Below are 15,845 nucleotides of genomic sequence, written 5' to 3' on the forward strand. Positions count from 1 at the left end.
CCGCAACCCGAAGAGCATCACAAGACCCTCGCCGCAAAGCAGCGACTGCTTGGGTTTTGTTTTATGACAATGAATGCTGCAGGGCTGCTCAGGAAGCGGCTTTTGTTGTGGTGTCGATCTGCTGCCGTCGTGTTGGCGTGAGGAGTCGGCAGCACCTGCGTGATGGGGATGGTTGAAGCACTTGGTGAGGCTGAAATTCACTTGGAGCCTTGCCGGGCTCTCTGTCTGTATAGGGTCTCTGTATGCGGTCCCTGCTCTGCTGGCAGTGTAAATCTCCAGGCAGTCCCCACAGACCTGCCCTTTAAAAAGCCCTTAACTAAACAGGAGAAATAACTTGTCTGACAGGAGGGACATCGGGCTCCTGGGGTCATCCGACATGTATTTTCCCCGAGATCAGGTGTGACTGCAGCCCGCTTTGCCAGGGAAGGAGAGCTGTGGAGGAGATGCCTGGCTGTTGGTGCACACCCAGAGCCCCGAAGGACTTGTTTTGAGGGAGGAGGACCACAGCGACCTGGGTGAAAAACACATCTCTGTATGTACTATCTGTTCTTCCTGGGACTCCTATGGACTACCCATACTCATCTTTTTCCCCCTCTTCAATCCTTAGCTCCTGTTTGCATGGCTGTGTCTGGATTCTCTCAGACAGGACATGCTCAGCGGGAGCTGATGTTATCAGTCAGTGATGGAATAGGGGCTCTTGTTCGTCTCAAAGACTGTTGCTCTGATGTGTGGGCTCTGCTAGTTTCTGTGCCATGTGGGCTCTGAAAAGCCTATTTCCCGTAACATTTGAAAGACGTGGGGTTCCTGAATGCTTACCCTTTCAACCTAGTCTTACAAATCGTGTGTGGAGGAAGGAGGTAAATAATAATTAAAGAGACTCACCTGGTTTCACTGCATTAGGCTCTCCAGCCTGCCAGGTCTTGTTGGGCTCATTCATTTGTATGGACTATGCTGTCCAAACATCACAGCTCAGCAGATGGGGGTTGATCCAAACCAGACCTTGTATTGCACCAGTGAGCCCAGCTCTGATGCCGATCCTGCCCATTGCGCCGACTGCAGTGAATTGAGCCGGCATCTGCTTGCGGAGGCAGGACATAATGTTTATTGATACGGAGGGGGAAGCGAGTAAGCCACAAAATGTATGCAGGGCAAAGGGGTGGATCTAATTCATAGGACAGTGAATTCCCTTTGAGAGTGGTCTGGGCTCCACGTGGAAGCTGGCGTGCGGTTACAGCTGGGGTGCGTAGCTCACAGGAGTAATGCTGGTGTGCGATTTGAAATCCTGGGTTCAGTCCCCAAAGGACCGGTCTGCCTCAGTCGAAACATTACACACATGTATCCAGGAATACTTTCTTAATCCTGCATGGGCAGAAGCTCTTTCCACAGTAACTGGGCAGTAAAAGGCAGACCTGACTGCTACCCCCACCTCCCCAGAGCCCTGGGAACACAGGACAAGACAGCGAAGGCTCGGAAACCTTGTATTACAAAAATAAAAGAGCGCATGGCGCAGTGTCACGCATGAAGCTGCCATGCCAGGCTCCAGCGCAGAACGTACCAATCAAAGGCAAATATAAAAAAGACAAACACTGTTAAACAGTCATAGGGCAACATCCTTAAGGCTGAACAATCCCAGCTGAACTGAGCTGATGTAAACCAAGGACCCTCTTTATTCAGAGTCCCAGCAAGGCAGGACTGGTGTGGCAGGAGCTGGGAGCTCTGCTGTGACTTATAGGCTGGGTTATAAGATCCAGATCATCTCCTTTTCCATGGTGGCAGGCCTGAAACGTATGACCGGGGCTGGGGTTCCCATGGGGGCAAGTCTTTCTGGTCTGACCTCATCAGTAAGAAGGGCCGGCAGAGAGAGGGCTTCAGGTCTGGGGGCTATACCCCGGTCACCTCCGCCCTGTCCTTATGGCCTGTAGGACCCCTCTAAACATCGTCCAAAGAGGACTGGGCTGCCTCCCTTCCCTTTCTGCCCACAGGCCCTTGGGTCCCCTTTGCTTTACATCAGCTCAGTTAGCCCCCGGCTCAGCACCGCTCCGTGCCGTCTCTGCTGGGCTCCAGGGAAGGGTGGGCTGGTGCCACTCACGCCGACTTGGTCCCGCTCTCCACCTCCTTGTGCACCCACAGCTCCTTGTGCTGCTTGCGCCCAAAGCCCTCGTCGTAGTTGCCTTTACTCTTGAAGAGCTGCTGGAAGTGGGGCTTGCAGTAGAATTCCCCGTGGAGTGCGGCGTAGCTGCCCAGGCTGGGGAAGGAGAGCAGGGTTAGCTGGGCACGGGGACTCGGCCGCAGGTTGGGGGGGAGCGTGGGAAGCTTGGGGGCACCAGGATAGGGGAGGGAGGAGGAGGGCAATTGCAGGAGGGGGACCCTTAGGAAGGTCCAACTGCTGCCTTTGGCCAGCTCAGGATGTTAGGGGCTGCTGAGGGGTCTGTAAAGAGGGGGGGGGTCCTGCAGGGCAGCTCAGCCTTGGCTCTGGGTCATCTAGGAGGAAGCTCTGGCTCAGCTCCATGTTACCTTGGGGCTGCTCTCAAGGCGGGGGAAAAACTCCTCTTCCATACCACATAGGATTTAGCTGAGACTTGGGACCAGGTGGGCAGATAAGCCCTTTCTTTTTTTGCTGTGACGAATGGGCTGGGGGTCTTTAGCTACCCAGCAAGAAGGGCTGTGATGGGTGGGTGCACAGAAGGGCATCCCCCACCCAGGCTGGGCAGAGCCGCAGTGACACCCGTCCACCTCACTGTCAGCAAGCTCCGCAGCAGCCTCCTGGCCCGGCTCACCTGAGCTTGGTGTGGCAGTGCTTGCAGCAGAAGCAGGCGTTGTGGAAGACGAATTTATCCGCCACCAGCCGTTCCATGGGATAGACGGTTTTCTGGCAGGCAGTGCACATCTCCTTCACTTGTGCCTTCAGGCTGAAGGACTGGGCAAGGGGAGACCAAAGGGAGAGAGGATGAGGAAGAGGTTTGGGATAACCTGTGCCTGGCTCCCACCACAGCCCTCTTCCCTAACAAACATCCATGCTGCCATTTGCTGGAGCATCGGTTGGCATGAGGCAGCCCCATCACCCCTCACCCTCCTTGTACTGCTCCAACTGCTGCTGGGCTGGATTGGTGCTTGGACCTCAGGCTTTCGGTCCTGCCCCCCTTGCCGTGAATCAGTAGGATGTGGTAAAATGGCAGGTACCTTGGAGCGCTGCACTGTGCTGCCTCCTGAGTTGTTCTTTGCCTCCTAAGAAGAGAAAGAGAAGCGAAATCAAAATGAGAGCCCGGACTGACAAACCTGGTGCTGAGTTGCGCTTAAGGAGGAGCAGCGGAGGATTGGTAGGGGCAGCTGAGCTGCAGGACCTTGGGGCACGCCAGCAGCCTCTGCCTGGCTGTCACAGGCACACGGTGACCGTCTCTGAGCTCGCTTGCCCAGAGGCCATGACCTCCATCCAGTCCTCCTGTGTGTTCCTTCCAGCACTGTGGTGCTTTTCCCAAAGAGAGGAGACAGAAGAGAGGAAAATAGAAAAAGAGGAAAAACTGTTTACATATTGCAGAGAGGGAACTAGGCACCAGGAGGCTGTGGGACTTGCCTGGAGCCATGGGGGAAGAGCAGCTAGCTCTCATCCAGCACTGCTCACTGAGGCCACTGTCTTGGACATAGGAGAATGTCATGGCTTTATTTCTTCGGTGGCCAAGGTATAGCTGACCTTTTGTGGTGGCAGGACCCAAGCACAGATCCAGGAGATGTCACAACATAGGCATTGCAGAGCACAACCCCAGGGTGACAACCCTCCCTTGGTCCCAGCAGCCACGGATGAGTAGCTCTCACCATTTTCAGGCATCGATTACTGTCCTTGGCTACCCAGTGCAACCGCCGTGCGTGTCTCAGCCCACGGAGGGCTGGCACTAACCTCTCAGGAATAGCAGCAGCAAAGCAGAGGAGCCCTGCTTCCACATCCCTGGGGGGGCAGTTTTGGGCCTGTGGCAGGCGGAGAGAGGGGGAGAAAGAGCTTTGTAGAGCTGCTGCAGCACAAACCTCTGGCAAAACTCCTGCTGTCACCTTTCCTTATGCATCTACCGACAGCAGCTCCGCTTTGATGCGAGATGCTGCTCCTGCTCCTTCTACCCAACGTTTACGGGACTGGAGAGTGATAATTAACCCTTCTCTTGCTGGAGGTGCACAGGGCCTGTAGTTGGAGGGCAGTAGGCTGCCAGTTGCCCCAGAGCATAACTGGGGTGCCCCTTGCTCCCATGGAGCATGTTGTGCTGGTTCGCCCTCAGCGGATGTTTTGTTTCTGAGCTCCTCTGCTCGCCCCGTTACCAGCCCGTCACGCAGGAAACGCCTGCGCTGTAGGCAAGATCGAAAATCCTCCTCGAGTCCCCCACAGGCTCTGTGTGTGTGTCTGGAGGGCAGGAGGGGCAATGGGGCACGGTCAGAGCTGAAGACACGCTCCACGGCGTTCTGCAGCTTGGCGGGGGCAGATTTTACTCGGACCCTGCGGCTGCGGGAGGAGCAACAGGGCTGAGAGATCCAAAGGCTGAGGTACCCGTACCTCTGCCCCCAGGATCTCGGAGCGGGGTCTCTGTACGCTTTCGCATCTGCAGCTGCAACAAGTCATCTCCTCCCCCTCGCTTGCCCCACGGTCCTGCACCGTCCCCAAGCTGGCTGTTTGCACAGGCGCCAACTGAGTCCCCGTCAGCCACCTGCAAAGTATTTTAGCCTGCCTTCGCACTGATGAAAATGCCCCCTTCTTCTTTCAAACGGTCAGGATCAAAGGGGTAAACATACTTTTAGCAAGTGTGGACCAGCCAGGACTGCTTTACGAGAGACTGGCTCGCCCTCTGCGCTGTTCGTTCCCAAAGCTGGGGCAGTGTGACCCCAGAGCATCACCCCGCTGCCTCCTTGTCCTTCCTCTTGCTGCTGGTTTGGCTCTGCTTGGCCAGCACTGCCCCTTGTCTCTTCCCCTACGCTCATCTTCCATCCCCATTCCTCCTGCTTTGCGCTCCCGCATCGTTTCTCCTTTATATTTTTGGAAACAGTTTGTCTAAGAGACGCACAGGAAACTCTCACTTTGCTGAGCTGCCTCTTCAGACGTTTCCCAGCTGCTCTCATTGACTGAGGTCAGGGACGTGATTTTCCTTTCGCTCCCACAAGGCTGGGCGAGTAAGCCAAAGTCAACAGAGGGACATGGGCAGCGAGGAGACTCAGGCTGTGTAAAACCAGTTGCATCCCTCGGCACTGGTAAAACAACCGCAGGTGCTCTCCTGGGGGTTAGGTTTTAATACACTGTTTCCAGGCTCAGCTGACCAGAGCTAAGGAAAACGCTGCTTCTTTGGAGCTGGAATACATCCGTTCCCAAGGCTACAGGCAATCCACCGTTGCTCGTCACTTCTCGGCAGCCTTCTGGCTCCGATCAGGCACACTATCTATTTCATATCTGATATATCCTCCCTCGGGGAAGGGCCATATCCTGTCCCAGCAGGAGATGTTCTTGAGCCTTTATGTTTTTCCATCTCCAATCACTCCAATCCTAAGCAGCTCGCATACTCTCAATTGTGATCACAGAAAGCCATGGAAACACAAACAAACAGACAGCAACTCGAGACAAGAGCAGGGTGAGCAGCTCGGTACGGACCAGAGCCTGGATGCTGGCACTGCAATGTGCTCAGCAAACAGCACCTTCTGCTGGAACATTCCTGTCCCCGGTTTTGTTGTCTAAGTAGCAGTGACCGTGCCTTTGATCACCCTAAAATGTCAGTCCAGAATACAGCTTCTGTACACACTCTCCATCCCTGAGAACCAAAACCCAGTCTGAAATTCCCATACAAACCACAGGGGATGTTACGTACATGAGTTGGGGGTGGGCTGGCGGGTCCTGTGGCCTGGAACATGGTTCCTTCCCCTCCTCCGTCTGTTTAATCCTGAGCTTGAAGTTGGTGGGCCGATGTTCCCCGGGGAGGCGTCTAAGACAGACCTCTTGCAACACCTGGAAAGGAAATGTCAACAGGAGCGTGGCTAGTTTCATCACCCCAAACCCAGCAGCTGCACAGCTCTGCAGGAGCTGGTGCGTGACAGCAGCATGCTCAAAGCTTCCTCCGTGGGGTCAGCACAGCCTCTTTGGTCTAGGGCTTTCTCGAGGGATCCGAGAGATTTAGGCACACCAGACTGGACTGGCAGACAGGAGATGCAGGTCTGGAATACTGCTCAGTTTTAGGAAGCTGGCAGGTGACCTGGGGCACTGAGCTTTAGTCCTCTAGTCCCATACAAAGATATTGGGCTAGGATGGGAGAGGGCTGCTGGAAATGCGAGCAGAAAGTGATGTGATGGCTTCTGCTCCAAACCCACGCGTGGAAGGCAATGGCCAAGCCGTTAGCAGCAAGGCTACAACTCCCAGCCAGAGCCGCTGTCCTGCCGAGGCAGCGAAACCAGCGTGTTTCACTAATATAGCCGCTGAAGAACTTGTGTTGCTGGAGCAAGGACTGTGATTTTAGTCTAATTTTAGCCCAGAAAAGCCTTGCTGAACAGAGTGGATCACAGCTCAGCAGAGCGAGTGATGGGGATTTTGTCTTCTCTGGGGAGCCCACGTCGCCTTTAGGCTGAGACCTGTAATCTGTGACTTCTGTGTGATGTGCTGAGTGCCTAGGAGGGTGAGTTTGACAGGTCTCAGACCAGTTTTAATGCAGCACAGAAAAAAAACCACCAGCATTGCAAATCACCCCTTTTGGTAAAAAAATTTTAAAAACATTAAAAAAAAAAAAAAGGCATTGACAGATCCTCAGGGGTTTTTCCCCATTGCACCTTACCTTCAAAACACCCATAAAAGATCAGGCTTGCTGAGCCCTGTTTTGAATATGCAAGAGAGAGATGTGGGGTTGAGCAAATGATGCCGAGGGAGGAGCCGAGCAGGGAATAGGAGGGTGAAGGGGTGGCTGTGCAGCTCTGCAATGATGGGGATGTGCTGGGGGCTGGCAAACCAGCACACCCCTCCCACTCCTGTCTGGGGCTGCTTTTCTCTCCTACTGAAACCTTTCGTCCTCATATTGTCACCCCAAAAACTTTCCTGGTGCCCAAGGGCTAGGGTAGACCCTGAGAAAGCCCCAAGGCAGAAGGCATGCCGGGGTGGAGGGCTTGGGGCAGGGGATATCACCCCAATACCAATCTCACAGTGACATTTGCAAACATGCCCCGGGTTTGGGGGGGGTTCTTTGGCTGCCTAAAAAGTCCCAACACCCAGCAGCTGATACCAGGCTTGCGTTGTGCGTAGCAAAGCACCCAAAGTTAGCGGCTGCTTTCGGAGTTGAGAGAGTTTTGCTCCAGGTCCCGAGCAGCGATGGGTGAGCCGGGCTCCCCCTCGCAGCCCTGGGGGGCTGGACAGCCCTCGTCGTAAACATTTCACAGCCTCATCTGAGAATACGGCTCCTATTTTACCTAAATCATTTCCCGTCTCCTCTGTGGTTTGCTTGTTATTTCCTGCTCGCCGAGCGGGGCGGACGGCAGCGTGCAGGCGGGTGCTGCCGTACCTGCCGTGCGCTGAGGGTCGAGGCAGAGCTGGCCGAGGAGCAGCCCCTGCGGCAGGGGCTCATGGCCCAAGCCCACAGCCCCTCTCTGCTCCCCCTGTTCCCTGAGACAGGACCTTCCGTCTCATGTCTACGGGGTCTGTATGGTGCCTACAGCCCAGCACAGACCCCGCGGGGAACCTGAGGAACCCAGAAAACCTGGCGTCCCTACCCCACGCATACTTATAATGCGGATGCACAACCCTCCCCCTTTTCACCTGCCTTTCACCTTCTCCCCTGCCTTTGCCACAAACATTTCTCCAGCCCCAGCTTCCCTTCCTCTTCCCTCACAGCTCATCTTCTTCTCCTACCCCAGCCACCTTTTTTCCCTCGGTTCAGTCTCTCCATCCTCCCCCTCTTGCCCTTTCCCGTAAGCACACGCTCCCTGGCTCTTTCCACCTACCATTTGTTCCTTTGCTTCTCTTGCCCCCAAACCCTGTTCCCTTCAATGCCATCCCATTTATCCTACTCCATGGCTTGATGTTCTTCAACCAGCCCCATCCTCCAGGTCTTTTTCCTCTTAACACCCCTCTGCCTCCATCCCTCTGCCCGTCCGTGCACATACCCTGCTCGCAGCCCCGTGCCCACACTCTCCCAGCCTTCGTTTCAAACGCGAGGTCCCCGCGGTGTAGCTGCCCTACGGGCATGTGAGTACGAGTTGCTAAACATCCTTCCTGCCAAAGGACAGGAAGCAAAAGTAGAAATCTCAAAGGGGAAGGGTGTGCTGAAGTGATAAAGGAAACAGAACAAGTTAGAAACGACAGGAGGGTTTCTAGGAGGCTCTCAGCTGCTGTCATCAGTCTTCCAAGGAGGCATTAGTCTGCACAGGATGGGATTTGAGCCCAAGGCAGTCAACACAAGCCTCCGTGAGCAGAGGAACGCCGGTGGCACAGGCTTTGCTGAAGGACATGCTGCCACACTGATGTTATGAAGCCTTCCCAATTGCTAGGGCAACCCTCCAGTGTGCAGCAGGGGGGGCTTGCTGATTTTCTGAGGAGTGCAGAGGGCATCCGTGACAAAGCAAGAAAGTCAAGTCCAAGTCTCCACAGTGGAGACTGAGCACTGTAACTGCTAGATCTGACTTCTCCAAACCTCTGTTCCCTGAGGCTCTTAGCCATCTATGCAGTCCAGAAAAAGCAGGGCAGAGGATTGTCCTCTCCTGGTCATGCAGCCAGCAGTTTCAGGGATTTGGCCCAGGACAAGGTGAGAACCCCTTTGCCTTACAGCCTCCGTTCTTCCTGCCTCTCCTGGGAGCATCTGATGGCTGGTGTGGACAAAAAAAAAACTTTCTCCAAGGGATCAGGGCTTGTGCCGTCTACCCAGGGAGACAGAGCAGCTTTTGATGGCACCACTGGTGGCCACGGCATGGCAGACACAGAGGGAGGTGGATCCTGGTGTGCTCCAGAGACGTGGCACCACAGCCAGCGGGATGCACTTAGTGCCCGAGCTGCCAGCTCTGCCTGCCCAGGTCATCACCGGCAGCTGCCGGTCCTGTTCTGGGTGGTTTTTTGGTGATCGCAGCAAGTTAGTATTCGACTCAGGACCTTGGGTTTGGAGCTTGTCTGGCATCCGCAGGGGACGTGTGCCTGCTGCCGCGTGAGAGCAGCTAGAGAGGTGCTGCGGCTCTGTCTTTTAGCACCGAACAGGGAGCGTTTTGGGGTAAGGAAGGCAACGTTCATCCCAGAAGCTCCTTGGTCGCAGAGCTTTTGCCTAGCAGCCTCTCCCGTTCCCCTCTCACCTTCCTGCCCTGGGGGCAGACGTAGGGAGATGAAGCATCTGGGGTGGTCCCTCAAGGAAATTCCCCAAACCCTCTGACGAGGACGTGCCTCTGAAGCATCAGGACGGGTGCAGGGAGCCTTTCTCCCCTTTTCCCCCTTCCCCTCACCGGCGGGGCCACCCGGGCTGCCCTCGCTGCCGAGCCAGCCTGCTCCCAGCGGGCCCCCAGCCCGGCGCTGGCTAATGGCCTCTCCGAAAGCCGATGGGTTTCCGGCACAGGAAAGCAGCGTGACTGCGGAGGGCGAGAGGCCCCTTTCTGCCATATGGTTCCCATTAGCAGCCCTGTGAAGTGTATGTTTACTGCTGGGATCGCTGTACCATTGCAAGAGGCTTTCCCAAAGGCAAAGCACGGCGGGGGGGGGGATCCAAGTCCTTTCCTCCTCCATCCCCGGAGGACGCGGAGTATCCCCAGCAGCGCAGAAAGGCACGGGCAGGGGCTCAACACCTCGGAGAGGCTGTCAGGCCTCTCCCCAGGGAAACTGTGGGCTAAGCCGATTGCTGCGGGGACTCATGTCCCCGACATCATGTGCAGGATTAGTGCAGCCTACACACACGGGACGGCCGCTGACCCTCCAGCTCCATGGGCTCTCTCAGCAGGACTGCGTGGGATGGAGATGAAGAGGAGCTGGAAGAGCCTGTCTCCCGAGCCTGGGAATCACCCATCCCACTGGCCCCTGTTTCAGCAGCCTTGAGCCTCATGGCCAATCCACACCACGAAACAAAGCGTGGTGCGGAATTGGCGTCAAAGAGGCCAGCACCAGAAATGGGCACAGCATCACCAGAGAAGGGGCCACGGCGTCCCCGGTGCTGCTTCAGCTTCTCAAGCGTGGAAAGAGACGAGATGCAGTTTTGGGGGGATGATGGAGCGAGCCCAGTGGTCACGGTTCCAGCTTTAGCCATGGAAGACCTTAATTCAGCTTCAGATCTTGGCTCCTTCTGTGGCTTGGAGCCAACCACTTGACCTCACCAGTATTTGGGACCCAGGGCAGGTCCCTGATGCAGGGTGAAGGACTCCAGGGAGGAGCAGCCGGGCCACTTCTGCGGACACCACTACCCTGTTCATCAGGTTTCTGGAGAGAAGCCCCACCACACGGACCCGTCCCTGCCTGCACCCCACGGCATGGAGCTACCTTCCACCAGCCTGCCCCACTAATCCGCTTTCCGTCCACGTTCCGCGCCCGGGCTGCCTCTTGAAAGGCTGCCAGTGGGCAGGAAATCTGCAGCCGAAATGCTGAAGGATGCTGACAAGGAATAGTTGTGGGGAGGAACAGGGCTGCCTTTGTCAGGGCAACAATGGAGGACCCGCAGAAGCGAGGAGGGAGCCTGAGGGAAGCCCCTGCCCACCCGCTCTGGTCTCCCACCTTTGTCCCTGCCTCGGCTTGCCTCCCCTGAGGAGGTGCACAGCCCTGGAAGGACCAGGGCCAAGGGGGACCGCGCTGGTCCCCAGCCCCTGCCTCCCAGTGAAGAGGCAGACAGGGCAGGAGGATGCTGCTGGGATTCATCCGTTTTCCACAAGTGGAAACTGAAGCACGGAGCAGCCCATTCCTGGGACCGCGGCCATGTTTAATGGCATCCATTAAAAGTCATGGTCTGAAGGGAGTCTCTGCTCCCTGGGATCTCTTATCTTGCTAGGAGCTCAGATAGAGCAGACAAATGCAGCAGAAAGCCTGCTGGGAGGATGAGAAGAGCCTCTTTTCCAGGCAGAGACAAATCCTCAGTAGTGCCAGATGACAGAGAAAGCGGCAATGGCCAAAAATTGCAGGTTTGAAGGTTCAGGTTGGACATTAGGCAAAACTGCTTCACTGGGAGAAAGACTTGGAAGCTCTGCAGCGTGGTACTAATTGAGTGCAAAATAAACGTAGAGCAAACAAGCACAATAGGCAAATAGCAGTTCATGCTCCTTCCCTCCCCTTTTCATTTTTTCCGTAGTCTCTTCCATAAACCATGTTCCACCTGGAAACCTCACCTTCTGGTTTCCCACATAAATGTAGATCCATTTACCATTATACTGGCATTATGTTCCTAGTTCTTCTCCCACCATAATATTTGCCTCTCAGAGAGATTCATAAAGAGTAATCACATTCCTTATCAGTCTTTTTTTTAGCAGGAGAAGGCAATGCCTTTTAATTTGTTCTCATAAGGTGGGTTCTCTGTTCCTACAGCCACCTTGGTGGCCCGCTGCAAGTAGATTTGCTGGCCTGAATGCACCACACTGAAGGAGATCTCAGATCTTCGTATTCCGGTACAAATACTTCTCTGCCACCCCTGAAAACATCTGGCCTGATGTGCTCTTCCTCTGTCACCTCTGCCAGAAATCCTAGATGCTCTTTCTTCTTCAGTGCCTTCCACTTGCCGAGGTCCCTCCAGGCTACAGCAACTTCATGTTGCGACTCCCCAAGTGCCTGCTCTGGCACAACTCTCCTTTAGCCATTTCTAGAACTCCAGTCTCACCTTCCTGTTTGCTGATCTGTTTTTTCTCACCATGGGCAGATCTCCTGACTTTTAAAGGGACTGTTAACAAGTTCAGTCCCTAGATCTCTCCTTGTGGAAGGATCCAAGCGTCCTTCCATTTTACTGTCTCTTACCTATCCTCTTTCCTGTCTCCACCGAAAATAATAATTTCCTTGGGGCACTGTATCAAGTGCTTTCCTTAGATCCATGAGCCTCTGTTGTTTCAGAAGTCAGTTATCATACCTAAGGAAGATACTGAGCCAACTTGACATGATATGTGGTAAAACCACACTGCATTTTATCCTCCTTCCCAATACCATGTCTTTGATGAGTCTTCCAAAACCTATTCCAGAAAATCACCTTTTATTGTACTCCGATTAATGGACCTATAATTGCCTTAACTTCCTCTTTCCCCAAACATAACCTGTAAATGTTATGTTGGCTAATCTCCTCTTGTGGAATATCACCTATAAAAAAACCCAGACTTTGGACTGGCATTTCCTACATGGATTAGCCCATCTCCCAAGCTCTGAGAGAGTCGCTCCTGAGAGCTTCTGCTGTTTCACCATCTGCAGACACAGCAAGAGCAGGAGTTCTGTTCCAGGCACCCCAAAACACAGCACAACCACTTTCCGTGATCCCTGCCTCCGCACCACCCCTGCGCGGGCTGCTGTGTCCTCCTGCGTTTGCTGTCCAAATGCAGATTGTGTCAAAAAAAAAAAAAGCCAAGATCATATTCATAGATTAAATCTCTCAAAAGATCATTCTTATTGAGCTGCCCCGTCCATTTTCAGCCTTCACCTCCATCCTCCCTTTGAGGACCCAAGATGCCATACAGCCCAGTATAGGATCTGGTGCTCTGCAAGGCCACGGGATTTCAGCGGAGCAACGAGTGTGCTGGGAAAAGCAAGCCCTGGAGAGGCACATCAGAGGTTGCTGAGACTCCGTGTGTCTGAAAACCCTTGAGCTGGCCATATGGAGAGGGCTATGGGCACACCAGAGGAGTGAGAAATATGTCTAAAGTGTGCTTAATATTGATTGCAATAATCCCTTCACCCAGATTTAATGTTTTTCCATCCCAGAGCTTCTGCTAACAGCTAGGTAAGCTCTGCAACACCCCCAGATGGCAGATAAAAATGACTTAACTGGAAAGTGAAAGGCCAACACCTCTGGGGGAAGATGGCAGCTGTCTGACAATGGACAACAACCATGCAAAAGCTGAGGATGGGCAAAAAGGAAAAGAAAAACTCCATCGCCATGTAGGACTGGAGGGGGTAGTTGTAGGCTCACAGGACTGCCTCGCTGAAGGAAACCAGAAGAGGAACTCCCCTCCCTAATGAGATGTCTCGTGAGATTTTTGTTGACCAAAAAAGGTCAGGAACCTAGTTTTAAGCTGTATGAAAAAGAAGATGCATCCAGTCACTTTGCAAAGCCCAAGAGGCTGGTTCTGACAGACCCTCACTTCTTAACTGGGCATTTGCTTCTTGCAGGGCTCCCATTTAAAAAGGATATTAATGCTGGAGCTGTTTCAGACTAGGCTTGATCGGTTGCCCTGCAATTATTTTGTGATCTACATTAATAATGCTGCAGATGTGCTACTCCTGGCTTTAAATACACAACAGCTCAGCTGGGGCACCAGATGTCTTCCCTGCGAGAGCCCTCACACGAAGTCTTTGGTGGACAAAGCCCATTTTCCAAGGCATGATCCAGGCTACTGAATTATCATGTTCTTTCAAAACTAATGCCCACCTCATGAAAAAAAATCAGCAGAAAATCAATCAAAAATATGACCTACAAGGTAGCCTAGCTGGTCTCAAGTGATCCCAGAGGATTAGAAAGATCAGACTGGCTCAAAATATGGTAATTACAGCACCGGACTGGGACTTGGGAGACCCGAGCTTGATTCCCAGCTCTGCTGCTAATTTTGGGGTGACAGTGGACGAATAATTTCATTTTTTTCAGTTCCTTTCCCCCCTTCCCCACTGAAAACAGAGCTGCTCTCCTTTGTGAAGCCCTAGGAGTTCCCTGGCTGTTAAGGGTTATGTCAGAGCTCGGGGTATTTGTGTTGTTATTAAATCTCACAGTCATGCAACAGCCTCCCCAGGGAAGTGATGAAAGACCTGTCGCTGCAAAGGTTTAAAGCCAGGCTGGATGAGGCGGTAGGAGACACACCACTGAGAATTAGCAGGCATTAATGAAGGGGGATAAGGGAGTCAGGATCTAACAGGTTTTCTTCCATCTCTCCTCTTTCTGATCAGCTTAATAAAATGGATCTGTCCAGCCCCCCTCCGGCATGTACTGCAGCACACAACAAAGAGGGGAATTACAGCCCAAACGGGCAGCGCGAGCCCTGAAACCCCGCACCCCAAGATGCCCACTGCAGCGGATCCGGCAAACACAGGCCACCGCTCACTCTTGTCCCCATCATCTGCTGGGTTCAAGCCCCTCGACCCCCCAAGCTCATGCTGGGCACGGGGTGCTCGCCCCCCCCCGGCTTCAGCAGCATCGCTCCCCAACAGGCTCCTGGAGCTCAGACAGCATCTCCTTGCCCTTGCCTGACCCCGGCGAGGCCACCCAGGGCTCAGAACAGACCCCCTTGTGTTTCCCCCCCCACCCGAATCTGCTTCCCACGACCGCCTCGGCCGAGCCTCCTCCCAAAGCAAAAAAAAGTTCCCGGGGTATCTGGGTGGGACCTCGTCCCGGGGGGCTGCGCAGGTTGGGGGGGATGAACCCCCCATTTGCTGGGTGGCTCCTGGCCAGCGGTGCTGCTTCCCCGGGGTTCTCCCTGTCTTTGCATTCCTCCCTCCTCTCCATCCCTTTCTCCCCGGGTCCCTGCCTCTCTTCTCCCTCCCCGCCGCTCGGTCTTGCTTTCTCCCTCAGCTCTCCCACCACAGAGCAGATCCGCAATGGGCAGCAATCCCCGGGGTGGATGAACCCCCTCGCTCCCTGCATCTCGGGGACCATCATTGTCTCCCGCCGAGCCGCCCGCTGCCTCCCAGCCCTGTTGTTCTCCACGAGCGGAAGGCTCACCATATGCCTGGGCTCCTCACGGCGATGCCGAGCAGGAGGGTTTCACCCCGATTAGGGTGGGTCTGTCCAACGGTGGGTCTGTCCAGCCGTCCCCGATGGCAAGGGTGTTCTCGCTCCCTTTCTCCCCGCTGCAGAGGCCGGGGCTGTGGGAGCCGGAGTCGTTTCCTGCGAGCTCCCACGGCCGCCTCGCGAGCCCTTTTATCGCTGGGCTGCCACGGTGATTGGCTCTCGGCGTCGTACCGTCTTCCAGCCGCTTGCTCCTTTGTGTGAAGCCAACCTCTAACCCCAAACCTTCCCCAACCCCTCTCTTCCCCGGGCTCCCTCTCCCCAGCAGCCCCCAGACCCCCGCAGCCTCCCCGACCCCGCTGCCAACACGGCCGACCCGGAGAACCTTGCCTCCTCTTTCCTCCCCGCCGGCAGCGTGCGTGCAATTACCCCTCCAGCATAATTAGCTTTTGCCCAGCCTCTCCCCCCATGTTCTGCATGTGCAGATGGGCTTTGCTCAAGACTTTGGACGCGGCCTCAGGCTCTCTCAGCATGGCACTAACCCACTCGTGTAAGGTTTCCTGCAAGCATCCCTGAGGATCTGTCCCACCAGGGTCTGCAAAAGCCAAACTCGCCCCCACCCCCAGCCTCAGCAAACTGTTTGCAGAGGAAGGATCTTATCAGGCAGCGGCAGGAAAGGGGGATCCCAATGCCCCCAGCTCCTAAACCCCCGCCAGGGGGGCAAAACTGAGCCATCATGATTTCAGAAATCCAGGTTTTACTCCACAGAAAGTTGATGAGCCGTGCATGGGAGTGGTGCTGCGTAAGGTGGTCCACAGATCTCCCAGGGCAGGTTCTCAGGGGGCGAGCAAAATCACTGCCAGGGTGATAAAGGCAGCTTCACCCGAACTGTCCCTGGGGTTTGGGACCGGGTGGCTGAAGTTTGGAAGGCTGGGATTTCCCTAGGAACAGGGCAAAATGTTAGGAAAAAATAGGTTAAATATTAATAGTTAAAACCTGAAGGGAACTCGGAGGTGTTTTGAGACCAGCCAAGGAAGCTGCGAT

The 15,845-nt window shown here is 54.7% G+C and overlaps 1 protein-coding gene across 2 annotated transcripts; it reads right to left on the minus strand.

The window, feature by feature from the left end:
• Positions 1 to 1,465: 1,465 nt before the first annotated feature.
• On the minus strand, positions 1,466 to 15,017 carry LIMD2 (LIM domain containing 2). 2 transcript variants are annotated; one of them, XM_075036274.1, is made up of 5 exons: positions 14,796 to 15,017; positions 5,832 to 5,968; positions 3,181 to 3,225; positions 2,778 to 2,917; positions 1,466 to 2,245 (listed from the first exon to the last, which is right to left on the minus strand). In XM_075036274.1, the coding sequence occupies exons 2-5, from the start codon at positions 5,871 to 5,873 to the stop codon at positions 2,086 to 2,088; spliced, it is 387 nt and encodes a 128-aa protein (XP_074892375.1). In that variant the 5' UTR covers positions 5,874 to 5,968; positions 14,796 to 15,017; the 3' UTR covers positions 1,466 to 2,085. The 2 variants fall into 2 exon arrangements, with proteins under 2 accessions (XP_074892375.1, XP_074892376.1); XM_075036275.1 differs by lacking the exon at positions 14,796 to 15,017 and adding an exon at positions 8,104 to 8,234.
• Positions 15,018 to 15,845: the final 828 nt, after the last annotated feature.

This window comes from Buteo buteo, chromosome 9 (assembly GCF_964188355.1).
Source record: "Buteo buteo chromosome 9, bButBut1.hap1.1, whole genome shotgun sequence".
NCBI classification, from domain to species: Eukaryota; Metazoa; Chordata; class Aves; order Accipitriformes; family Accipitridae; genus Buteo; species Buteo buteo.

Excerpts from the sequence above, each read along its gene's own strand:
- LIMD2 (XM_075036274.1), bottom strand. The coding sequence starts at position 5,873 with ATGTTCCAGGCCACAGGACCCGCCAGCCCACCCCCAACTCAT. Across the intron at positions 3,226-5,831 it reads CCAGCCCACCCCCAACTCAT|GAGGCAAAGAACAACTCAGG; the intron begins GTACGTAACATC and ends TTCTCTTCTTAG. Across the intron at positions 2,246-2,777 it reads CACTGCCACACCAAGCTCAG|CCTGGGCAGCTACGCCGCAC; the intron begins GTGAGCCGGGCC and ends CTCCTTCCCCAG.